Raw genomic sequence first — 26,621 nt, 5'->3', positions numbered from 1 at the left:
TGAGCCCAGGAAGTGGGACTTCGTCTTGCAATGCCAGCTATTTGCATACAGCGAGCTCCACGGAAGGGAGTAGTGTTTAGCTCATTTGAACTCCCCTATGGTCACCCTGTATGGGGACCTCTCAGTTTGCTGAAGGAGGAGTGGGAACAAGCCCCAAAGAAGCTCCCTCAGGATGTGGTTAGCTACATGTTATCCCTCAGCAGCCAAATGCAAATGTTCTGGAAGAAGGCTTCCAAGAACTTAGAATCTAGCCAGGAGGTATTGAAACACTGGTATGCCCAGAAGGCCACTCCAGAAGGAGTGGTTGATGAAGCCAGTTGAGCCCAGGAACTTCCAAGATTGTTGGACAGGGCCCTATGAGGAGACAGAGTTAGGGGGACCCTCTGAAACCCACTAAGGGTTCTCCATATCAATCGCCTCATCCTGGACGCAGAATCTCGCAACGATCTGCAACCGGGATTTAAGGTACTCTTGTTCAGCAGACCCAAATGGGTCCCTATATCTGGCCCGCACTACATCACAGTCGGCCTTAACTTGTGATTTTGTACTGGTCCAGTGTGACCAGATAACCACAGTTGGCGCTTGTATTTTGTGGTGCTATTTTCATTTGAATCTTTAAAATTGCATAGCTCTGGTTCTACTGATTAGATTTTTGTCATTCAGGTATTAAAGTATTTATTAGCTTTTACTCCATTTTTCTATATTTGTATGGGATTTTTCTAGTGTTGTTTCACTTTATTGCTGTGTGAACTGCTGCATAAATACTTTACACATTGCCTCCAAGTAAAGCCTGACTGCTCCGTGCCAAGCTACCAGAGAGTTAAGCACAGGGTATTTAGGGGCTTGCTTGTGACTTCACTGGGACACGGATTGTGGTTGCTGCTTCAGCAGGGTTTCAGCCCCCTCAACCAGTAACCCAATTACTTATACCATTCATTATTGATACCATTTGTGGGCCATTAATGCAAGATTACCTCATTGGTTTAGAATTTAAACATCAGCAGCGTATCTGAAAGCAACAATGCTTTTTTGAGTAAGGAAGAACAAGTTACAGAGATCTCTCAGACCAACATTCTGTGGCTTTGAACTATGTGTCAAATACCACACACATTGCTAGTCAGCGCCTACAGATTTTTTGGCACCCAGGACATTTTACAAAGGTTTACAAATCAAAATATATTGAAGACAAAACAATGGCTATCCTACTCACTGGTTTAGCAGTAGCTGGGTAAGTTCCATGTAGTAGGGGCTTGGCATTGGGGTAAATGTGTCCTCCCGCCGCTCTTGATCTCGGATTTCTTCCAGTTTATCTATAAGACAAGAAAAAGGAGAATCAGAAACTGCACAATTTGGTCAGACTCAAATTCATCAATTGCAAAGTACTCACACTTGTCTATTGCAAAGCAGTGAAAATATTAGTTTGCATTAATGCAAACACCAGGTGATAGGATAATGAGACGAAAAATAAGGTCAAAGTTCATTACGCAGGGCAGAATGTGTCATGCAACCAACCGTGCACTGCCATTATAATTTTAAAGAACCGTGAAAAACAGGTGAGTAGAATAAAGGCACATCTGAAACGTACACATAAAAATCCACAACAATTCATTTAAACTGTAATGTATGTATACCAACTACAGGTACTGAAACCTATTTAGCATCAGATCGTACCTCTGGCTACACGCCAGAGGTACGATCTATGTACCGCGCTGCTTGGTTTTAGATGCTTTTTTTTTTTTTTTTAGGAAAATATGTGTCAGTAATTCCACAGGGGGTATGATTTTGGATGCCCGCACTGTGTTGTGTTGATTTTTAAGAAACTGCACCGACCGTTGTAATTACTTGCGCCTGCCTCACACTCCCCGTTCCACCCCGAGCTTTTCTCGTGGTTGTGGAGGGAGCTTCTTACTATCACTTGCTCTGCCCTGGCTCATACTTCCGGCGGAAGGGGGGGGAGCGGTCTAGTTGCTATCACGCTCTTTCCCTTCATAACGCAGGGCTTCACTCGCGCAGCGGTCTACACGCCAGAGGTACGATCTATGTACCGTGCTGCTTGGTTTTAGATGCTGCTTTGTTTTTAGGAAAATGCGTGTCAGTAATTTCACAGGGGGTATGATTTTGGATGCCCGCACTGTGCTGTGTTGATTTTTAAGAAACTGCACCGACCGTTGCAATTACTTGCGCCTGCCTCACACTCCCCGTTCCACCTCGAGCTTTTCTCGTGGTTGTGGAGGGAGCTTCTTACTATCACTTGCTCTGCTTTGGCTCATACTTCCGGCGGAAGGGGGGGGAGCGGTCTAGTTGCTATCACGCTCCTTCCCTTCATAACACAGGGCTTCACTCGCGCAGCGGTCTACACGCCAGAGGTACGATCTATGCACCGCGCTGCTTGGTTTTAGATGCTGCTTTGTTTTTAGGAAAATATGTGTCAGTAATTTCACAGGGGGTATGATTTTGGATGCCAGCACTGTGCTGTGTTGATTTTTAAGAAACTGCACCGACTGTTGTAATTACTTGCGCCTGCCTCACACTCCCCGTTCCACCCCGAGCTTTTCTCGTGGTTGTGGGGGGAGCTTCTTACTATCACTTGCTCTGCCTTGGCTCATACTTCCGGCGGAAGGGGGGGAGCGGTCTAGTTGCCATCACGCTCCTTCCCTTCATTACCGATGTGTTGGGCGGCGCGCAGCGGGCGCGTTGATGGCGCGCCGAAGGCAAGCCCGTCTGCGCCCGTACGTCGCCTCTCGCCAGGACCCCTGGCCAGTGTCAGCCCGGTCCTCTATGTTATGGTAGAGATAAACTCTTGAGTCTCAACACTGGCCTAGCTCCTTGCACAGCCAATCATCCGACTCTAGGGGCTCTTCATGGAACTGCCCTGCTTGTGGGATCTTTACCATCCCCACCCCTACCCTCCCTGCATGCGTTCGCCGAACTCAGCCTCAGATTCAGCTGAAATTGCTACAGCTCAACGTCAGATCTTTGGCGAAACATCACGCCGAAATATTCGATCTAATTTCGGAAGAGCGCCCAGATATATTTTTTATGTGAAACCTGGCTAAAAGAAGACTTGGTAGCAACGGAAAACCTGGCCCTACCCCTTGGATACTCCATAAGTACTCTAAATAGGGACTCCAGAGGAGGGGGCATAGCGGTCATCTATAAATCTCACTATGCCTGTCTATTTAACAAAGTTCAGGTGGCAGACTGTGAAGCGGCGCGCTTTCAGGTAGCGGTGAGCCCACAGTATTCCTTATCAGGTTTAATGATGTATCGTCCCCCTGGCTCATCCACTAAGTTTAAGGAAGCACTCCCTGAGGTCGTTAGCGAGCTTGCCACAGGATCTGCAAATTTTAGTATTTGTGGAGACTTCAATCTCCATCTGGACAATACCCAGGACAATGCCACCTTCATAGCAGATCTAGCTGCACTCCAGCTGGATCAATTAGTTATTGGATCCACTCACTTAGCTGGACATCTGCTCGACCCCCTATTTTCCAATCTTCAGTCAGTAACCATGGAACGTCCCATACCCATGGGCTGGACTGACCACTTTCTGGTCAAATGGTTTGTCCCGCTTACTGAACCCCCAAACGATGGCACCCCTAGATCGGTCTTCAAACGCCCCTGGCACAATTTGAAGCTTGATGACTTTCACCAATATCTTAGTGCCAATCCTCTCGATAATGGTCTAGATTACGACCAGTTTTGCGATTGAATTTTGAAAGGTCTAGATGCCCTAATTCCAGCTAAATGGGTTAAAAGTCGGACCTTCACCACCAATCCTTGGTATAACAACTCTTTAACCATCTTGCGTAAAGCCTGTAAACAGGCTGAACGCGATTGGAGGAAAGATTACGCACCGGAGAAAAAAGGGCACTATTTGGCGAAAATCAAACTCTATCACAGAGCAACTTGTAAAACACGCGCAGCCTTTTACGCCATGGAAATTAGCTCCAGCCCTAACCCCACCAAATGCATCTTCAAAATTCTCAAAGATCTTAGGACCAGGAAAGTTAATACTCCGGTTGTCCCATCCAAGTTTTTGTGTGATGAATTGGCGACCTTTTTTGTTAATAAAGTGCGCAACATCTACTTATCATTTCCTGATCCCTGCGCCGTGCCGGTCTGTGGTACACCTAGGGCGGAACCCAGGGTCTCCTTACTATCTATCCCGTCCCGATCAGAAAATGAATTTAACCGGCTCAGTGGGAAAATGAGGTCGGGTTCTCCTCTGGACTCCTTCTGGACCCCTTGCGGCCATCACAGTTTATGGAATCCCTTTCCATCTTCAGGGAGCCCCTCTGTAACATAATCAATTGCTCCCTTTCATCTGGGACCGTCCCGGCGTCTTGGAAGCATGCCTGGGTGTCCCCTATTCAGAACAAGCATTTGCAATGCAATAGGTCTCCAGCTTTGAGATATTGACCTATGGGCATTGTAAGTGACAATGCCATTTATTTATCTGTATAAAAAACACCTGCAATAGCAAAATGCATTGTCATTTGCAATACTAATAGGTCAAAGTTTATAAAAATGCAAGATCTATTGCATTGCAAATGATAGTTTAAAAGCGATCCCTGCTGCGTGTGCTTTCACATTAATAGAGGTCACGCCCCTTTCTTTAGACGAGCAGTGTCTAAAGAAAGGTCTGCGGCACCTATTAAAGTGAAAGCGCGGTCTGAGGGGCTTTTACCAAAAATAGCTTTCGTTTGTCAAGTTGACAAATACATTTTTTTTGGTAAAAGCACCCAGGGAAAGCGCGCATGGCACGCTGAATTGAATGTTGCAGGAACGCATGTCGTACCTAAAGTAAGAGAAACTCATTGAAGAAAATAGTGCTTACAGACTAAATATTACCATGTACCAACAGAAATAAAAGGGCCAGTCCTCATGGGAGGTTACATATGAAGACAAGGCGGTACTATTGAGGGACTAACAAGCCAATTTACGAATCAGAAGCCAGCATTTAGGAAGGGAAATGGCACAAGCTAATGACAAATATGGAAGGCGAGAGGGCGGGGCTTCACGTGCATACTCCAATAGAGCAAGCATCTTAGAGCAGAGCATGTGCTGCCCAGGCTCGACCTAAAAAACGGAGTAGTGAAAAAGTGATTCTGTGTATGCAGAGGCAAACACGGAAAAACACACGAGGACAGGAGGAAAGTACAAGCAGCCAAATCTCAGACCCATGTGTCACACGCTGAGTGACCTTTAGCGTTCTATGTGGGTCATTGAGATATGGAGAAAATGTTAACCTGACAACGAAGGGAAAGAGACAGCAGCAAGAATCTGCTTGGCAAATCAAGCAAATGTGCACTAAATCTCACCTTCAGAGCACGTGCATCAATCTCATGAAAATGCATCAGCCCGGCTAGCTCAGTCGGTAGAGCATGAGACTCTTAATCTCAGGGTCGTGGGTTCGAGCCCCACGTTGGGCGTGTAGCATTTTAAATTCATTACTTACATTTTGATAATTATTGCTTTTGATCGCAAGAGCGTTTTTTATTGTTTAGATTTTATATTTCATAATTTTCATATATTTCAATAATATACCCATAGCTCCTATCTTTAATATACCATGGCATCACAAAACGGAGAATCTTAACTATGAGGATTCAGAGGTCGCCGGGCGCATGGAACGCCTGGAGATAAAGCAGAAGAGATTCCAAGTAACCCCTTCAACCCTCGTCACCTCTGCTCGCTGAGTCGCTGAAATGTAACTCTTCGTCTTTAGGGGACCGAAGCGAAATATATTTAAAAAATGCCTTAAACGAAGCATGGAACGTAAACCTTGCTCACTTCTAGGAGAATGGAGGAGGCAAAGTCGATGAAAGGAACGTAAATACATTCAGTAGGAAACGATTTGCTCTTTTAATTGGATAGTGCCTGCACTTCTCTAGTGCTTTTAATAGGAGAGTACAGCATTTCTCAGCACTTTGCTCTAAATTGGACAGTACCAGCACTTTGCAGCACTGCACCAGTTCTTCCAAATGGATAGTACTACCATTCTCAGCATTGCTCCAGTGACTTGAATATGAGAGTACTAGCACACCTCGGTAGCAAACAGGTCGTGCGGGAGAATGAGTACTTATCTGTGCGTTTATATTTACATTAACGCTCGAGTGAGATCTCTCGGTGGGTCACTCCCTTGGGTCCTCTATACGTCTAAGCACGTTTGCGGAGTCATCCCGCATTCACAAAAACCTTCGGGAGTTTATTACTTTTCTTTCTCACATGAGTTCAGTCATCTCAGTAAGAGACGGGGTGCGGGTAAAGAATAATCAGCGAGGTGCTGCGCTGTGCTTTACACACATTGAAACCCGACACGTGGCTTGGAGCTTGGAATTTTCGAAACTCCGAAAGCTACTTTGAGGGGATTATTCCTCGCAGCGAATAACCCTTTTTCAAGAAACAGCAAACCTAGAATGAATATTTAAAAATCGTTTAGCACAACGTTACATTTCAATTCTAAGACAATTCCACTACTTCATAAAATAGTAAATAAATAATCACTCTAAAATTCAGCAAAACAGTTGCTGCATTGGCCGGGAATCGAACCCGGGCCTCCCGCGTGGCAGGCGAGAATTCTACCACTGAACCACCAATGCCACGCTGGAAGCATTGCCCGGAAAGATCAACATATGGTAGACGATGAGAAAAGGGGCCGGTATATTTTGTGTGTCCTTAACTTGAGTCTTTCCATGAGGCTGACAAGAGCACAGGTCGGGTTATTTTAGAGCACCGATACTTCATATGAAGAGAGCAGCTGCAGAGCTCACATGTAGTATAGTATGTAACAGGTTCTATCTGTGACCCACAGATGCTTCGATAGTACACATAAACCTCAGAGACACACAGGAGATGATAAACCATGACCAGTGCAAATGATGAATCATTAGCTGTAGTCAAGGCTAAACCACCCGGGCTGTACCTGAACCTGGCAGAAACAAAGTTGCTGCACAGTACAACCCATGCCGGAAATGATGAAAAGTCACAGAACTGACATCCTAAGGCGATGAAAAGACAACGCTTTCTGTACTGAACAGAGAAAGCATCAAACGCATTAAATATATCCAAATGGGCAAATCAGAATAAAACTCCGCACTTGGAAGAAGAGAAAGTCCAGAGGACTAGCCGAGGTTTAAAGCTCGAGAGGGGCGTCAGGGATGAAATCTAGAACTCACCACTGAGGGAGGGGGAGGCGCGGCCGGTGGTCAGGGCGAGCAATAAATCATGAACTCCTGATATCACCAGCAGAGAAGGACTGAGCGTTTCTCAGCAGGGCTGACGCTTCTCAGAAGGGCCGATGCTTCTCAGCAGGACTGCTGTGCTGTTTAAGATGACATTACAAGCACTTCCTCGGAGCGCTGGGATGCACTTAAACGGACGACCGTCTCTGTCCAGGCTACTAAGAACGGGAAGCATATTTGAGAGATGAATGTTTACCTTTCAAGTTGGACATGTCACTAATTACAGCTTAGCCTGAGCGCATAATCAAGCAACCTCACGGAAAAATAAAATATTCTTACAAAAAACGCATCTTAAAATGAGCAATGTGTTCTGCATTCCATAGAAAGGTTTCTGCGCATATACACACAGTATTTGTACAGGGCATATCTACAGTATGAAACAGTATACTAAAAGCAAAATGTTAATTAAAATATATATATATATATCTTCCGACTGCAGTACGTCATTAGGATGGAATGACTTTTCTTGATAAAAGCTGGCAGTTTCATCAGTTGGATAATGCAGAAGTGTGTTATGAAAAAAATACTATATATATATATATTTCAAATGTGTATTTACCAAAATGTTTCATACCCAACTGCCGAGACATTGCCACCCGCAATGCCGTGACTCGGATTCGAACCGAGGTTGCTGCGGCCACAACACAGAGTACTAACCACTATACAATGACCAGAGCGATTTGGTTCTTAGGTTACCTTCGGTATCTGGCTCTTCTAGACTTGATCTGGTCAAGCCCAGAGTTTCTGAAATGGGGGGTTTTTTTCTGGGCCGGAAACAAGCTTCCGAGGACCGGTTTCTGGCATTCCAGCCGTCTTCAGCCCGGCTTGCTTGAATCCCGTGGCAAAGTGAGCAAGGGACTCCCGTCTGAGCATACCCTGCCACACTTATGGCGGCCAAAAGGGGGGGGGGGGGGGGGGTGGCAGAGTGGGCTAAAGCACGGTGATGGGTTAAATCCAGATCTTTTGACTGGGTGTGAGTGTTTGATTGATTCAGGTGCTCCGTCCATCACCACCTCCTTTTGTACCTCTTTTGGCCGCCATAAGTGTGGCAGGGTATGCTCAGACGGGAGTCCCTTGCTCACTTTGCCACTGGATTCAAGCAAGTCGGGCTGAAGAAGGCTGGAATGCCAGAAACCAGTCCTCGGAAGCTTGTTTCCGGTCCAGGGAAGACATGGCTTGGCAGTTCGGGCTGGACTGTTCCCATGAGGCACAGGGTCAGACTGATTTGCATATAGCCATGTCTGAACTGGGGTGGCAGAGTGGGCTAAAGAACGGTGATGGGTTAAACCCAGATCTTTTGACTGGGTGTGAGTGTTTGATTGATTCAGGTGCTCCGTCCATCACCACCCCCTTTTGTACCGCACACATTCACAGCAAACAGCCAGCAGCAAAAGCGCGCTCACAAGGACAAATCTGACACTGCAAAAGCGCGCGTCCGACTCGTGTCCACATTCAAGTAAGCACAAGAGGTATACTAAACTATACAAGAGGTCTCGAATGCTCGACCTAAAAAGTCCAACTCAGACCCCACTAAACCGGAGAATTTCCGCCCAATCTCCCCCTTGCCTTGGGTAGCAAAAATCGCTGAAGCCCACGTTAACAACGTACTAACTCGGTTTGTGAATGATAATAACATCTTAGATCCCTCACAAAATGGGTTCCGACCGGGCCATAGTACGGAGACTGCTATTCTGGCCACTACTGAGCAACTGCGATCTCTCCTGGTCAAAGGTCAAAGTGCGGCGCTGATTTTGCTTGATCTCAGCGGCGCTGATTTTGCTTGATCTCAGCGCCGCCTTTGATACGGTGTCCCATGAGATTCTACTCTGGAGGCAGGGATCGAAGGCTCAGCATTAGATTGGTTTAGCTCATTCCTGACAAACAGATCTTTTTGAGTATCAGTACCCCCTTACTCCTCTCAGACCCACGCTATTGATCAGGGGTGCCTCAGGGTTCGGCTCTGAGCCCACTGCTCTTTAATTTATACGTCTAGCCTCTAGCTGCGGTCGCCAAGCTGTGGGACCTTACAATAGTCTCATATGCTGACGACACGCAGCTAGTAGTCACCTTGGTGGACGGTTTTTCCCCCTCGGCCTCCAGGTTCAAAAACGGCATGACGGCAGTGGCCGATTGGATGGCGGCCAATCGTCTACAGCTAAATGCCAGGAAAACTGAGGTTCTGTTGGTGGGTAAGAACGTCAACCTAGGGAACGAGCAGTGGTGGCCATCAGCCCTAGGAGCAATTCCATCGCCAAAAAATGTAGTTAAGAACCTTGGGGTCATGATGGTCTCCTCCCTTTCCTTTCTGGCTCACACTAAACAGTTAGCCGCCTCGTGCTTTGGCACTCTGCGAGGTCTGAGACCCATTTTAAAATACTTTGCTCCCTCTGTTCGCCAACTCATTGTACACGCCACCATCCTCTCACGCCTCGATTACTCGAGCTCTCTTCTTCTAGGGGCGAATAAGGCGGAAATACTGAGAATGCAGCGTATTCAAAATGCTGCTGCCAGAGCCCTGGTGGGCTTGCCTCGTTTCTGCTCAGTCTCTAGTACCATTCGTAAGCTACACTGGCTACCCATTGATAAACGCATTCTTTTTAAAACACTTTGTCTTTTGAAATACCGAAGTGCACGAGTCCCGCCCTGTTGGGCAACCTGATCTCCCTTTATGTTCTCTCCCGCCCTCTCCGTTCGGCAGAGTGTCATTTGGCGGTGGTGCCCAGAATTAGGCTCTCCAGGACGGGCGGCGTGCGTTCCGTTACCTTGCCCACAAACTATGGAATTCCCTTCCCGTGCATATCCGCGCCATTGACTCTCTGTCATCCTTCAGGAAGGCTATTAAAACCTTCCTGTTTCCGTTACCTTAGGTTATTTCTCTGCGGTTTCTTTCGTTAGGCTGGTCTACATAGTTGTTGTGTCCTCCCGTGGTCAGCGCCGGGACGCCCCTTTGCTGGGGCAGTTGCACGCTTTACAAAAAGCATAACATAACATAACAATGCTGCAAAATTGCCAGGACCTACATAAATCCATTTCACTGATCTGTGTTTAATCATGCAATGTGTTCTAGATATGAAAGTAAATGAGAAACCTGGAAAAGGCTCAGTTTTGATTTACTGAATCGCCGGGTACAGGGGACACACCAGAATCCAAGTGAGAATGTATTTCTTTACTTAATTCATTAATAGGTCGCACCCACTAGACTCTGCATGTGCAGTCTGCTGCAAGGCATATTGTGTGCTTACCAACAATATACAGGAGTTTGCTTACCATTGGTTGGCTTTCCAGTCACTCACTTGCAAGCTTCTTATTTGTGTCCCATCTTGTCAATCTTGTGTTTGTTGCTCCCATGGAGCATAGCCACTTTACCATCTCTTGATTGGCCGGCTTCAATATATTTTCGGCGTACCAAAAACATACAGGGGCTTGAAGCCTGCACATTGCTTACCATTGGTCGGCTTTCCTGTCACTCATTTGCTGCTACTAATGCGTGTCCCACCTTGTCAATCCTGTGTTAGCCCCACCAATGAAGATTAGCCTCTTTAGTATCTTCTTTTATAGGCTGGATTTTAGGCGTCCACTGCTATTTTATTCAAATTGTACTTTAAAAAAATGTTTTTTTTTAGCTAAACCATCCACAAGAATGTTCATGTTTTCCAGCTGTCTCTGTGTAGTTCATATGCCCTTCACTGTGTGTTACTCTGTCGCCTGTGTGCTTCTCCCATGCCCACGCCACATTGCTCCCTCGCCTTTTGCTTTTCACCTCCAGCCATGGCGTCCATGTTGCTTCTGTACATCCAACCCCTACTTCTCGGTCACTGAAGCTTCTTCTACCCATACTCTCGGTGTTACTTCAGTTCAATTTGCCATTCCTGTAGCCTTATCCGAGCACTCTATTTTGCTCCCACACGCCATCCTTCGCACTACAAAAAATGCTTTCACATATTTTTTTTCTTTTTATTTGCCGATCCAACTTGGGATGCTCTACAGCATGGCTAAAAACCATTGTTGAGGCCAATAGGTCTCAAAGGTGAGACCTTTTACTTATCCAATGCTAGTTGTACAATGCAATCTTCACCCTCAGTAAGTGTGACAGACCTCTACACATAATGAAGAAACGCGTTTCAACATTCATGTGCAGTGACATGTATATCACAATTCACAAATGCAGTTAAGAGAGTTCTAATAAAATAACTTTAAGGAAACAGGGCAATGGCGGTCTATGGAGAGTATGGGGTCCAAATACACAGCCTATCACATTTAAGAAAGACAGTAACCAATATCTGAACCTTTAGACTAGTTTTTAACAATAAAAAAAGTTGCAAAAAGTCTAGATTTCTACGGGTAAAATGAATAGAGACCAGCAGTGAGAAATGTATGTTGTAAAACGTATGCATAGTTCTACTCAAGGGGTCATTTAGTACTATGAGCTAGTAATGAATAACATTGGTCATGGACACTGTTTGCGTTTTGCACCAGATTATGACTTTGGTGACAAATAACGCAAGCAAACCTTTTTTTCCTATTCCCCCGAAGCCCCCTCCAGGATCCTTACTCCTTGCACACTATTTTGTACAGACAATAACCAATACTTACAAGCAGTGGGAACCAACATGTGCAAAAATGCAATCAAGTGTAATTTGCCCTTAATACCAAGTGGAAGCATGGGTTACATATGATATGTGCAAATGCAACGTGAACCTGTTTTATTACATATAAAGAATATAGGAATAACTAGGAAAGGTATATTGTTAAAATATCAGCAAATGAATGCAAATTTACTATTATCTATTTGCACATGGAGTGACATCACTGGCTTCCTTGTCTACCGCACTCTGCGCTCCTCCCCGCTCACAGGACCAACTTAATAGCAGCTACAACAATAGCGCCAGGGGCAGTTCCTCCGCTAAGGCGGAGGTGCATCGCCCCACTGCTTTAAGGGGGTGCAGAGGAAAATGATAACAACAAAGGTAGTTATTTTATTTTTCCGTTCCTAGGTGCGGGGAGGCGCTAGCCAGAGCAAGAGCCAGGAAAGGAGTGGTTTGCCCACTCAAAGTGCGCATGAATGTTTGACTGGCCGTCTTGGGCTGGCCAAACATATATGCATACTTTGCATGCTCCCCACCAGGCTGCATTATACTGTCCCTGTTTGAGCGCCGAACCACGGCGCTCAGACCATTCACAACGCTGCAATGCATGACTTAGGGGCACCAATCACAATGCTGCCTTGCAGCGTTGTCATTGGCTTAGGAAGCCTGGGAGCCCGGGTGCTTCCCCTGCAAAGAGGAGAGGCTGAAGAAAGGCAATGGCTGGCGGCGCGAGCTGCAGGTATTTTTTTTCTACCTACCTACCTCCCCCGCCACCGTTCCCTCCCAGCTGTCACTGACAAGCATGAGCAGCGGGCATTCTGCTTGTGCGCCAACGGTGCACGATAAGCAAGTCTGGCTGGGCCCATTTGCGCCTGGACCGTGCTAAGCACTAGGAATCCTTGTTCTCCCTTACCCATTACTACCCTCCAGCACTCGTCCATGCTCTCAACTCCTGCCCCCGCTTGTCGCACTGCAGACACACAACATGGAAGGAGCAATCACATGCGCCTCCCGAAAGTTCTTCTGCACTCTCCCACACCTCAGAGCCACCACTCCCGAGCCAACACTACCAGCATTCCACTCGCTCACACAAACAAGCCACCTGCTCACGCTACACAGACCAAACACCATTCATACAGCACTCTCATATGCTACTTAACACCCGCTCGCTCACCAAACACACCACAGAGATATGGGAGCACACTCCAGACCTGCTCTTCCTCAAGGAAATATGGCTAAACCCACACTCTGCACCGGACATCGCTATTGCCATCCCCGCCAGCTACAAGATTGCCAGGCAGGCCCTTCAACAAAAGCCTGTAGTGAGAGCCACCATCATATTCGAGATACATATCACAGCCAACTTCTCACTTTGTGTAATCCTCGTATACAGACTACCAGGGCCAGCACCAGTTTTGCTAGTGAAATCAAGGACTTAGACACACTCCTTATCATCAACAGCACCCCTTTCATCCTTCTATGAGAGCTTAACATTCACCCAGAGTACCGCACCGTTCCAAACCCTACAGCCCTTCTAGAAAACTTCAAAGACATTGGCCCTCACCCAGCATGTTACCAAACCCACAGACACTGCCAGTCACCTATTAAACCAGATTTTCTCCTCCATCTGCAACATCACAGTTGACAAGCCAGCAACTATGTCCTGAACAGACCATGCTCTGATCAGTTTCTGCATACCTATCCTTCACCACCACAAACCTACCACAACTGAAACCAACAGCCGCAGCTGGCAAAGCATCACAGAGTAGGAGTATGGTTTTTCCCACTACACACACCAGCCCGAGCAAAATTGCAATGTGCCGAAAGTCATCAAGAACCTAAACAGCTGGATCACAGCATGCACCGACGTCTCGACACCCCAACAGCAATACCCTGACTCTAGGCCAGCTGATACACCGAGGAACTCAGGCTGACGAAACACCAATGCAAGCAACTGGAGTGCAAATGTAGAACAAGTAAAGACAACAAAAATAAAGACCTCTTCAAAACAGCCCTACAAATCAAACACCAGCAGATACGCAACACCAAGCACAGCTCTTGCAGACCGTATCACTGCCAGCACTAACAGCAACAAGAAAATCTTCGCCATCAAAGATTTCACTGCGATTTCTGCTGCCTCCTTCAACATCACCCACTCACAAGACCTTTGCAACAATCTCTCGGAAATCTTCTGTAACAAAATCACCTCCATATACAACAACTTCGACCCTCACCCTGATCTTTCACCGTCAGATCCTTGCCCCTAACACGCCTTTAGCAAATGACTCCTACAGATCAGAAAAGTACTAACAACCATCCTCAATGCCTCCATTGACTCAGTAACATTCCAGTACACCTAGCAACATGCCACTATCATGCTCAAGAATCGATCCTCTGAGACAGACACGCTTTCCATCTACAGACCCATCTCCCTATTATCATATCCAGCAAAGGTCTTGGAGAAACTAACCAACCAACGCCTCACTGACCACCTTAGCAAACACCAGCTTCTCTACGCCACACAACCTGGATTCAGGCCCAACCACAGTACAGAAACAGCACTCATTGCCACCTCAGACAACATCCGCATTATCCTTGACAGGAAACACAGCAACCATCATTCTTGAGGACCTCTCAGAAGCATTGGACACGGTCTCAAACTCCAGCTTCATCAGGTGCCTGCACGAGATTAGCATCCAAGAACCCGCTCTCGACTGAATCTCCTTTCTTAACGGATAGAATACAAGCTGTCAGCCTGGCACCTTACTCTTTGAAAGCCCCCACTCTCATTTATCGAATGCCTCAAGATTAGTTGCTCAGCCCAACCTTTTCACTGCATACATGATCCCTCTGGGCAGTGTGATCCGCACATTAACATACCCTCCTACGCCAGCATGAACCTCATACTCACCCTCTTGGATAAGACCCCCGACACAAGTAACAAGTTCACAGCATACATGACCAAAGTTGGTAACTGGATGAAAGCCAACTATCTCAAGCTCATCACCTAGAAGACAGAGTAATGATTTTTTGCTAGAACACCTCACCATGAGACACAAACTGGTAGCTGATCAAAATCAGACTCACACCCACACCCAGGATCAACGTCAGGAACCTCGGAAGAACCATTTCCGGCATCCCGGAGAGGAGTGCACAAGAAAATGTCGTCCCTGCATTGTGCTTCAACACCCTGAAGGTGCGGAGGAAGATCTTGGAATGGCTCCGAAGCAACACTAGAAAAAATCCCTCATGACCTAGTCAACGGCAAGTTGGACTACGGGAACACCCTCTGGGTCGAGATCACCAAGCAACTAACTAGAAGGCTACAAGCCATCCAGAACTCGGCAGGCAGACTCATCCCCCTACAGAGAACTCGCATCACAGCACAGAACACTGATAAACAAATGTGCTCATTTCAAACTCCTCACAAACACATTCAAGGCACTAAAAACTCAAGACCACCCTATCTGAACAGTCTCATCTCCTTTCACCAACCACCCGCACTCTTCCATTCCACAGGAGTTCTACTGGAGGACATCCCACACATGCACAGACCCAGATCAGGAGGACGGGCATTCTTACATAGCTCCTAAAGCATGGAATGGCCTCCCACTTCACACCAGAGCCTGCTCCTCTCCATGAATTCCGCAAGAAGCTGAAGACCTGGTTTTCAACTAACCAACCTACCCTAGGCAGGGTTAAGCACACACACCTGCTCAGCACCAGAATACCCTAACAGGTGAAAGTGGGTTTTAAAAATGCACAGTACATAACAAGTAATTCAATTACACCTGTGTTTGGAAGCAATAGAAACATCAGTTTGCACCTGGAAAGCATCTTAGAAATTTCTAGTGGAGGGTTGGGGTCTGTATAATGTCCATTTCTTCTTACATTAGGGTTTAGAGAGGAAAGTCTGGAATACCATCATGACAAACACAGACAAATTGACTGAATATCCAAATCAGTTATTGTGTGCGAGAGATCCCGAAGCAAAGGCAAACGTTTGTTGGGAGTTTAGTTATTTAGAAATAAAGTAACGTGTTTTGATAAGATATCTTTACCTTTTTTCTATCCCAGCTCATTAATTGCAAATATGATACCTGTTTTTGATCCGTAATCCCTTTGTTTTTAATTCACTATTTATTATCTCATACTATGTTGAGTTGCAATATATTATCAATTTGTCATCTTTTTAAAATAACAATAAAAAAATATTTGAACAAAAAAAAGAAATAAAGTAACGTAATCTTTCTGCATTACAGGGCAGTGTAAGCAAACCATTACAGAATTACTATGGGAGAGAAAACAGTAGAATAGTAGTTAATTGTTATGGCATGTTTCATAAGTTGGAGGTAAAAAAGGGTGCAAAATGTGCTATATTATATCTTGCTCAATATTCATACCACCACCCATGAGTTGACCCTGAATAAGTGATCAAGCTAGCTGGGAGTTTTGTGCAGACAATGGATAAGCAACTTTCCAACTCACGCCAAGTATACTCAGGTCTTTAAGCAATACATGGAGTCTTATCTCTGTCAATAAGACTCCATGTATTGCTTGATATAGCCCCTATAAACTGTTGGACTAAAAGTGTGGGGAAAGAACAGTTTTTTATTAGATTAACCATGCTCATGCAACAACAAAAGGTGTTTTGGACCAGGCGCCTGCAGATGCAACAATTCAGGAGAAACTGAGTGAGGGAGTCACATTTCTATATCACGGTGTGAGGGTGAACACGTTGCTGTGTGAGTGGAAAAGGCAATGTAGTGCGGAGTGAAGAAAGGTTTCTCCTTTCCCGATTAAAAAACTAGTAGTAAATCCAACAATAAGGGAGAAGTATTTTTCCAAAAGGACAACACAATCGATCGACTGTCATATTTGCAATGTTCAAATTCAGATATTTCAATGACCCTGAGATGGACTGCAACTGGTGTAAAAGCATATGAGAAAGCAGAGAACTGCAATATATAATTTCTCTTCAGCTGCACTTCAAAGTTTTATTTGGAAAAAGGGCAAGATAGTAAACTATTGCCAGTCGTGTGCTTCATTTCTCACCTCTTAAATCTGTGCTTAACCTTGCAGCTAGGCTTACCTCAGACTGCAAGTGATTCGACCACATATCCCCTGCCCTTAAAACCCTTAAATGGCTCCCCATTGAAGGTAGATCCACTTACAAAACAGCCTGCATTACACACTAAATTCTCCATCAGAATACACCGACCTACCTCGCTAGCAAACTCACTAAAGCCGGTTGCTCCCGTTCCTTGAGAAGTACTAACACCCTCCTTCTTATCCCTCCCTTCTAAAAAAGAAAACCACCCAGTCTCGATCCTTTTCCAGCAACGCTCCTTGCATTTGGAATGCCCTTCCAACTGACCTTCGCTGCAACCCTTCCTACTCAGCTTCAAAAAAGAACTCAAACTACATCTCCTCAATAAATACTGGGGACCCTAATCCATATCTGTTCACTTCCCCTGGCTACATCTGTCCGACCCTAGATGCATTCGCCCTCCCCCTTGTTTTTTTCTTTTTTAGCCTTACTTTTCTTTTTTAGCCTTACTCGCCCCTTCCTCCTCGTCACTTCCCTCTCCCTTTTTACCACCTTCACTCCTCCTTGCTCCCCCTTCCCTTGTCCACCCTCAGCCTGCATCCCTTCCAACCACCCCCCCCCCCCCCCCACTTCTGCCCCTCCCGCTTCTCTTCCTTACCAACGGACCACTAAACTCCCTATCCTGACCCTGCAATTTTCCGGCTCTTTTTTCAATTTGTGCCTTTTGATATTTTTGATTTATCACATCTTACACATTTTGTTGCGCTTATTTCCCATATTTACCTTTTTGAAATCTGTCAGGCGGAGACTTATATGTTATTTATATACATTGATGCTATGTATGTCCCCTGTCTTATTTACCTTTCTTGTCTCTAAAATGTAAAGCGCTCTGATACCCTCGGGTCTAGCCAGCGCTATATAAAACCTCTTAAAAAAAAAAAATAAGGTGTATGCTGATGTAGGTTTATAGCAGGCCATTTACCTTGTGAAATATTTCCATCTGTACCAAGCAAGAGAATGGGTTCCACTGACTTGCAACAGTCTAGACAGAAGTAAAGTGGCCCAAAGCAATAGAGCATCTGGGCAGATTTATGTACAGGCAACGCAGACTTGTACCAATGACAGCCTCAGCCCTTCTGAAGCATACATCTGGTGTAAAAGTGAACAATTTAATAACTGTTGCTACAATGTATGTCTGTAGATCACTGCACTGCAGAACCCCTGCGCACAATATAGTTTATTTTGCTTCACTGATGATTTCTAAAAAGGTACTCAATTATTTGTTTTCTCTTCACTTCACTGCCTTACAGTATTATGTGAGGTAAGTAGTAAAAGTGGGCGGGTTCTGGGGGGCACGATGTTACCCTACTTTTTGTAAAAAGACTACAATCCCAGGATTGTTATTTACGACAGATAAAATGCTTCGGCTGAAGGGGAAGGCAGGGAATTTCCTGCGCTGCGAATCAGAGGGAGGGGCAGACAGTTAATCTACCCTTCTTGCCAGGGTGCCTGCTTGCCTTAAAAGAAATGTAAATATGCACAACTGGTCAATGTGCAAATATATAGAGTGCTTTAAAGTTGGTATTTGCTTTAACAGAATCACTTGATGCTTCCTGATCACACAGACTTATTCTTTTTAAGTAGTTTTGAAAGGGAGTGGAGAAAAGAAACTAGGGCACTGTGGTACCCGAGACAAAGCACACACTGCAATGACCTCAAGGTTTCCATGTACACAATAAGTCTGTTACAAAAATCCCAAAACAGTGATCAATTCTTTGCTAAAAAAACAGTAATCAATTCTTTGCCATGTAGAACTGAGATTTATTAAGTTGCATTCAGATTAAAGACTCATTTGCAAATGTTAACTTCACATCTGCCGGTGACAAAGATGTAACGTGTTTAACAACCGGATAATGTCCAACAAAGTTGCTCCAGAATCCCAATGCATTTCGAGTGCGGACTAACCTTTGGCAGGGGTAGCTATTAATTAAGGAGAATCATGGATTACAAGAATGAGTACTCCTATAAAGTCACATCATAGGTTCAAGCACAAAAAGGCGTCTATGCGAAAAGATGAAAAAGGATATAGTTCATGACAAGTTACAGAAGTGAATACTGACATTTCTACCTAATACATAGATTCCCAATATGCTGAAGCCATGCTATCAATCACATACAGCCTGTGTACTGTATTCCAAGTGAAAACCTAAGATGAAACACAGGTTCATAAAGAGAACCCGTGGCACACCAAAGTCCCAGCATGCATCTAGTGAGGCAAAAAAACTTGTTATGTGGAAGGACACAAGGTGTCACTGACAAAAATACCATAATGTGAATCACTAAGTACACGCCAAAAGAAATCCGGTAGAAGGTTACAATGATGAATGTTTACGTGCCAAAATTATGTGAATAGTCAAACGTGATGTCAAGTGCAAAGAGATGCAATCCAAAGCCAAACCTCCCAAAAATGGACTTTTGTGACGGTGTTCTAGTTTCTTTTCTCAGTTTATCCATGGGCTATGGCAAAACCCTTTCCCAGAACTAGCACGCAAAGTTTATTTAAATATGGTAAATGATATTCAACATTTTTCAAAAATATTGTTTACTTGAATGCATTACATGCATTTTCTATTGCAAGGGAGTTACCATCTGAGCTGTGAAGTGTGTGCTTTTAGATGATAGTTATAAAACAATTGCACTATGTACAGTCATTTTGGAAGCTCTTTTCTATCTGAAACTTTTTTGCACATTTTATAGCAACCTATTTTGCAAAGTGTGTGGAGCAAATTAAAAATAATGACCAGCATTTTGCCAAATACCGGTTGGCTGACTCCATATAATTGATATCGACCTTATGACGGTCGTTGACGCTAGCTTCACAACTCATGACAGTGTACATAGTTTAGGTTTACTCGGGATAGTGGACGGTTTTGCTGATACTGGTGATTAGATTTTTTTTTTCTTTCATCTCTTCATTGAACTTTGCCCTGAGGAAGCCCACTATATGGCGAAACGCTTTAGCTGCGCTTGTTGCATACACTGATGAAGAGCAAGATTAAAAATACACAAAATACAAACCCCTACTTGTCTCGCTTTGTTTTTCGAGAAACTTTCTTTTGTATACTCTCTACTTATGTTGCCTCTCTACCACAATCAAATGTCTCTAATGTTGGACCACTTGGTAGATTGTCTTTAGGAGGTGGGCCCAGTGATTATTACACGTGGTGCAATCACATTTCTCACAGCTGCCATTATTTGTTCTTTAACTAATAGAGGTTTCATAATGTACGAAAGTGCATTTCCCACTGAACAACTTAAATTGTATTTATTTTTCATTTAAGCTAAATTATTTTATATGTAGTTACCTGAGGGTGAAACACCCCAAAAAGTTACACAGTAATTTGTTTTTTTAGCCACACCTTTCAACCCACCCCCATGCTCACTCAATCCATCACGATTGCACTCAGCATCACAGTTCCCATAATTTCTATAATGCACTTCGACTGCTGCTTGAGTTTTTCAAAACATTTGTTTTTTTAACTAAACTTAGGTGATTGACTCTTGCAGACCTAACTGTCAAAATGTAGAGAGTTAAAAGGGAGATTGCCCCGTCTATCTGATACTTTTTCTTGGGGAAACTTGGCACTAGAAGGACAAGAATTTGCAATTATATGAAGGATGTGACTTCATGATTATTGACAAAGCCAACCGTTTATCTTTTGTATGGATTACTAAAGTTCCTTTACACACGAAACCAACACAGCATTGGCAACTACAATGCAGTTGTTCCTCACAAAGATAATGGGAACATCATAGACCGCAGCAATGCAAGCTTCCCTCGCAATAACACCTTAACTCACACCTACAGACTAGGTACAACACAGACAGCTGAGTGCAGACTTTCCACACACAGAATGTGTTCAGACTTACATCACGAGCCCAGAACTGATATAGCATTGTCAGTCGCAGAGTTGGCTAATATCCCCAGATCATGCCACATCAGTGGGACACCAGGTTTCCACTCCTGTGTTTTTTTATTTAACAACCTGGTGCATTCAAGGCATTACCTTTGGTTCCATTTTCCAAATTGGACTATCTCGCCTAATAATAGTTTCTAGAAATCTCAGGAATGAAAACATGGGGGTGTCATTAACATAAAGCCACTTAGAAACTTGGTAGTGCTTGTCAGGCCTGAGGTATGTTGATTGAGTTCATATGTACTGTCTGTAGGCTGGTGTAGCACGGGAGACTGATTTAAGTTATTACTGGCATGCTACCCGAGTCGATGGAGACCCCACGAGGCTGTATATTACCTGACAACCAGGAAAGGACATGGGTAGTGTGGCAGGTCATACACAGCCCTACACTAATCCTTGGCCAATACCATCAATTACAGAAAAACCTCCAGCGTTGCATTGAACAATGTAAGTTACACTTAACCAGTGTGCTTGCACATAGTTTCATTTCTCTACATTGTCTCTGTTACTTACGCAAGCGTTGCAACTGCTGGAAAAGTTGCTCCTAGCTTGCCTGGGTGCCTCAAGTTTCACCACCTGATAGCCACTGAGCCAAAACAAACACATCATGCATGCTGATGTCAGCTGACACAGAGTCTGTGAAGCAAGAGCTCATCACAAAAGGTCCTGGAGGTAGAAAGTGTTCTGGGTGGCAATACTTCATGTTCCAAAAAAACATCTACACATTTACACTGAAGGAGTCTCACTGCTAAGCTTTCACCACAGTGCACAGAGAAGAAAGGCACTGCAATGGGTACTAACGTTTGCTTTCTGTAAGCAGATGGACATAGCATTGACTAGCCTATCCTAACAGAAAAGGATTCATCACCTGTCCCTCATGAACCTGTCTCCACTCTTCCAATGCTTCTTATGCAGCCATGGATGTCTAATCAAACTGCTGTATCCTCTACCAAAGGTGTGTATTATTTATATAAGCTAGACAACAATGTTTTAGTAGCCTTCGTCTGGTTCATTCCGAGGTTTCAATACAATGTCAGGGAGTGCTATAGAGGGCATAATACTTATTGTAAATGTGGCTGACCCCACGGTAGTATTAAAGCAACATTTTGCATTAGGATGGCAATAATCTAGTTACCCCTCAACTCAATTCTGGGAAGCAGAACCATGCAAATAAATTCTATTCCATCTTTGCATGGAGACGACATCAGATGTGGGAGCAGTTTCTAAGAAAACACATTTCATTCAGGCACCTTATAGTAATTTGCATTAAACTCTACAAAGTAACGCACTCCTTCCTAAAGTCATAGTCTTACCAATGTCCATCCATTCGGGGGGAATAATTCGACACTTCTGGCGCTGTTTCAAATTGATTGCCAACCACAGGGGAACATCCACTGGCAAACCAGGGTTAAATGGCCCCAGGTCCCCCTAAAACCCAAAGATAGAAAAGAAAGACATTATTAGCCATCACCTCCACAATGCCCAATTGTACAAGATTATATTTTGGTAAAATGTGCTGCACTGCAACTATCTACTACAGTGTCATATCTGTTGACAGTTATCAACTAGTAAACAGCTGCAACTTTTTGTTTGGAGTTCAGACTTCTTGAATTTGAATAACAGGTTCAGTCCTTACTAAACTAGACAACTGCATCAACGTAGTTCTCTATCCCAACACATCTACTCTTTTGAAACTCTAGAGAAGGTCCTCAGCCTTCTACCTACAAACTATTCAGTCACCTACCTCACTCACAAATCTCATATTTAAAATCATTCTAAGGCCTTATACTATAACACCGATCTATCAATCCAATTCAAATCCTCGGCCTGCACTATCACACTCCCACTTGCTGATATTAGCCACGCCACACCCGGGTCTCTATAGGAATAGTCTAGGGAAGCTAACATCTGCCAAGCCAAGAATAAACTCAAGTGGCGCTAATTTGTACTTGATGAGTACGCTACCAGCAAAATGGATAACTGCAGCCACATACAAGCCACCCCGCTTCGCAGAAGCCATGTGCGTAAAGGAGCCAACACATTAAGATTGTAATACTGATCCCCTCCCCTACCACTATATTCTCACATACCACTTGGTTCTTCTCAGGCAGAGAGATTCTCCAAGCAGGAAATCTAATGCAAAAGCATATTTAAATTAAATACTAATTGCAGCAGATTTTCTTCCAACACTGAATGAGTCTGTCACAAAGGGATGATCAAATAGTGCTGTATCCTTCAGTTAAGGAGCTACACTGGGTATCTATATATCACTTTCAACCACAGCTGCACCGATAAAGTAGAAACCGTCTCACCTGTATGCTATTATTTGTCAGTATTAAGATGGCTGCCACCTATGAGTTAACGGTTGAATTGAAATGCACTCCTTTCTTTATTTCCATGTACATCACTGCAGAACGAATAAATTCCCTTGTTGTTTAAATGTAAAATGGTGTATGGACGCACTGATATTGAGGAAGGCGTTGTGCCGAAATGAGTATGTCAGTGCTGCTATGTGGCTTTTTGAATAAACCTTGAAAACCATCAAGGTCCCGTGTGTGCTCTTCGTTGGGCAACGGAAAAACGGTTGCCGGTGGAGATTTTGTTAAGCTGCTCACCCCCCAAGTAGAGCGGTAACCGAAACCGCTGGTGAATTGAGAGTTGTATGGATATATATATATTTAGGATGGACTCACGCTATATGCACACAACAAATCTCCCTAGGGTAGGAAAACCATTCGGGAACACACAGGCATGCTTTTTAATTCCACTGTTTATTCTACTAAAAAACACATGTGCGTAATGTGCACGCAGTTCATTTGCCGTTATCACACCATATTAAAAAACACGTGTGTAATGTGCACACAGTTCATTTGCCGTTACTAGTGCATTATAAAACTATGAAAATAAATGCCGTACTGCTTATTTGTGTACCCAATATGACGCAATGATATACTAATCAAGCCCTGACGCTGAGCCACATTTCAAATTTGTTACCTTTGTGGCAACACGTCACGCACAATAATAGTTAGCCTGCGCCTATTGCTATAGAAGAAGTGCTTTTATGGCTTCACACCACCGCTCAACTCCTCACCACCGCCCGCCCAACTCCTCACCACCGCCCGCCCAACTCTTCACCACCGCCCAACTCCTCACCACCGCCCAACTCCTCACCACCGCCCAACTCCTCACCACCGCCCAACTCCTCACCACCGCCCAACTCCTCACCACCGCCCAACTCCTCACCACCACTCCATCCCTCCCCCGCCCCACACTCCATCCCTCCCCGCCCCACACTCCATCCCTCCCCCGCCCCACACTCCATCCCTCCCCCGCCCCACACTCCATCCCCCGCCCCACACTCCATCCCCCGCCCCACACTCCATCCCTCGCCCACACTCCATCCCTCGCCCACACTCCATCCTTTGCCCTCTTGCCCTGCCTCTCTCTCGCCCTCCCTCTATCTTTCGCCCTCCCTCTATCTTTCGCCCTCTATCTATCTTTCGCCCTCCCTCTATCTTTCGCCCTCCCTCTATTTATCTTTCGCCCTCCCTCTATTTATCTTTCGCCCTCCCTCTATCTATCTTTTGCCCTCACGATCCATCGCATCACCACAGCATCACTCAGGGGCACCACAATATCACTATGCGCTACCAGAGCATCACTGAAAGCCACAGCATCACTCAGAACCACCACAGCATCAATCTGTGCAACCATTCAACAACAACTGTTTCAAATATGTTCTCTCAATGTTTCAAACGTTATTACAAATGTCAAACATTTTTTAATATTTCACTTCTGTTCTTGTATTTTCATCACAATAAAATAAAATAAACAATCTTCCAAAAAGTTATTTGCAAAAGTTTAAGCTATTGCCATTATAAATTACAATAACTTTTATTTAAGTATTAAATATTGACAAAAATACAACCCATTGTTATTTTTAATATGAATACATCCAAGTCATGTAAATACAACACATAGTGCATTACAAATGCTATAGGTGTCACGTTTGCAAAAGTTAACACTATTGGCATTGTAAATGACAAAGTTATTAATTTAGCTATTTTCAAAACAAAAACATAAATTAAAAAATGTGTCATTTACAATACTAATACCTCTAACTTTACTAATGCGAGCCCTATTGCATTGCAAATGCTGGTTATACGTAGCTGCCTGTAGGTTAAAGACAAAAAACGCACAGGATCTTTTGTTTTTTAAGCCTCATCTGTGACCCTGCCCCCATTGCATTCACCATCACAGTTCCCATACTTATCATAATGCACTTCGACCCTGCTTAAAAGATAAGACCCTCCTAAATATGTATTCCCTTTCAATAACTGAATTCTGTGGGGATATCCTATCAAGCATCTAGCTGACCGCAACCCATCGACTCGGGGAGCTGAGATGTTTGAATATACTTATTTGTATTCTATTAACTTCTCACCCCGATCAAATACACCTTGTCCAGGCTGAAGTTAGGAATGATGGTTACCGGCTCCTTTTCTGCCAAGAACTCCACCTCCGAGGGGTCCATGGACGGTGGAAAATAGTCTTTGAACAGAAAAGAGAAAACACATCTAGGAAAATCACCAAGTAACGCTTTCAGTCACTTGAAACGGAACAGACAAACGTACCCAGTAACAAAGAAGAAGGACGATAACAGAGAGGCTCTACAGGCGATGATTGCACATCAGTAAGCATGGCGGCCATGTTGGAAAACCTATCACTATAACTTTTTTTAGTAATAAACATGCAAAACGCAGAAAAACTATATTGAGCACTATCACTATAACATGAAATGAGCACTGTGCAAACCAAGTATATTTTGTATTTATAACTGTAGTTTTCACCCGACTATTACATTACAATTTGAAAATATTTTATAGCTTCTTTATAAACACCTGCAATTTTTTTATGCTTAAAATATAATTAATTCTTGTTTTGGTGGCATTTCTTTGAGCGAAATCACGTAATGTAGACGTTCCCGGTATCAACATGATAGGAACGTGTCTAGCACTTAATTCCTGATTTTAGAACGTTCAAAAGTCAGCTCTGCCGGGTTGTTTTCTACCACATTCAGCGTACCGTCAACTTCACCAGTGATTGGTCAAGAACCAGCCACTCAGCGTAAAGAAACTCCCACGTGTGTGTTTATTGGACAAAAAATAATTAGTACGCATATTCGGGTTTCCCGCGCTGCGCCGCCTTCGACGATTAGTGCCAGAGCCACTCTTATGCTAATTGTAAAGCTCCTTAAAAGTTGGCATTCATACCTGCATTTTCATTGTTTAAATATGTTTTTTTTGCGGCTCATGATTCTTTTAAATTGATAATTCTTAATCTTAGGTGGTTATCGTTTTTATTGCACGGATCGCCGGGAAATGACCGTAACGTTAAAGATCTGAACCTGTCAACTTGTGTTCATGGTGGTTGAAATTAGTTGATTGTGGTGTGTAATAACTTTAAAAGTGAACAATTTTTGAATGATTCATAGCTTCCGAGTTTTCATATTGTTTATGTGTGACATTTTTGTATGGTTCAAGTGCGCTAATGAGTATAGCTCAACTGCCAAATGTGTGAGAGTGACACTTTCTTGTGAGTAAAGGCAAGCAATAAAATGTATATAATAGATAGATAAATAGCAGAGATTAAACCCTTGGAGAAATGACTATCTCTAAAAACTTGTAGCTGTTGCAAAACGCCAGAAATCGAAGGTTAACACTTGATTTGTAATGAACACTAAATGTCTGTACATTTTGCG

General features: G+C 44.1%; 1 protein-coding gene and 1 non-coding gene across 2 annotated transcripts in view; both read right to left on the bottom strand.

Annotated features, from left to right (window-relative positions):
- Positions 1 to 25,515, bottom strand: part of GINS2 (GINS complex subunit 2) — a 37,453-nt gene extending 11,938 nt beyond the window's left edge. Inside the window, exons 1-3 of the mRNA XM_086945860.1 lie at positions 25,305 to 25,515; positions 22,174 to 22,288; positions 1,211 to 1,310 (exon numbers count right to left, since the gene is read on the bottom strand). Coding sequence (XP_086801986.1) covers positions 1,211 to 1,310; positions 22,174 to 22,288; positions 25,305 to 25,394 — 305 coding nt within the window. The 5' untranslated portion in view covers positions 25,395 to 25,515. The remainder of the gene's footprint in view (positions 1 to 1,210; positions 1,311 to 22,173; positions 22,289 to 25,304) is intronic.
- On the bottom strand, positions 6,535 to 6,605 carry TRNAG-GCC (transfer RNA glycine (anticodon GCC)). Its single transcript has one exon. It is a non-coding gene; the product is annotated as a tRNA-Gly (tRNA).
- Positions 25,516 to 26,621: the final 1,106 nt, after the last annotated feature.

Source organism: Lissotriton vulgaris, chromosome 12 (genome assembly GCF_964263255.1).
Source record: "Lissotriton vulgaris chromosome 12, aLisVul1.2, whole genome shotgun sequence".
Lineage (NCBI taxonomy): Eukaryota > Metazoa > Chordata > Amphibia > Caudata > Salamandridae > Lissotriton > Lissotriton vulgaris.
The sequence above is the reverse complement of the archived record's forward strand: the minus strand, read 5'-3'. Positions and strand labels throughout refer to the sequence as shown.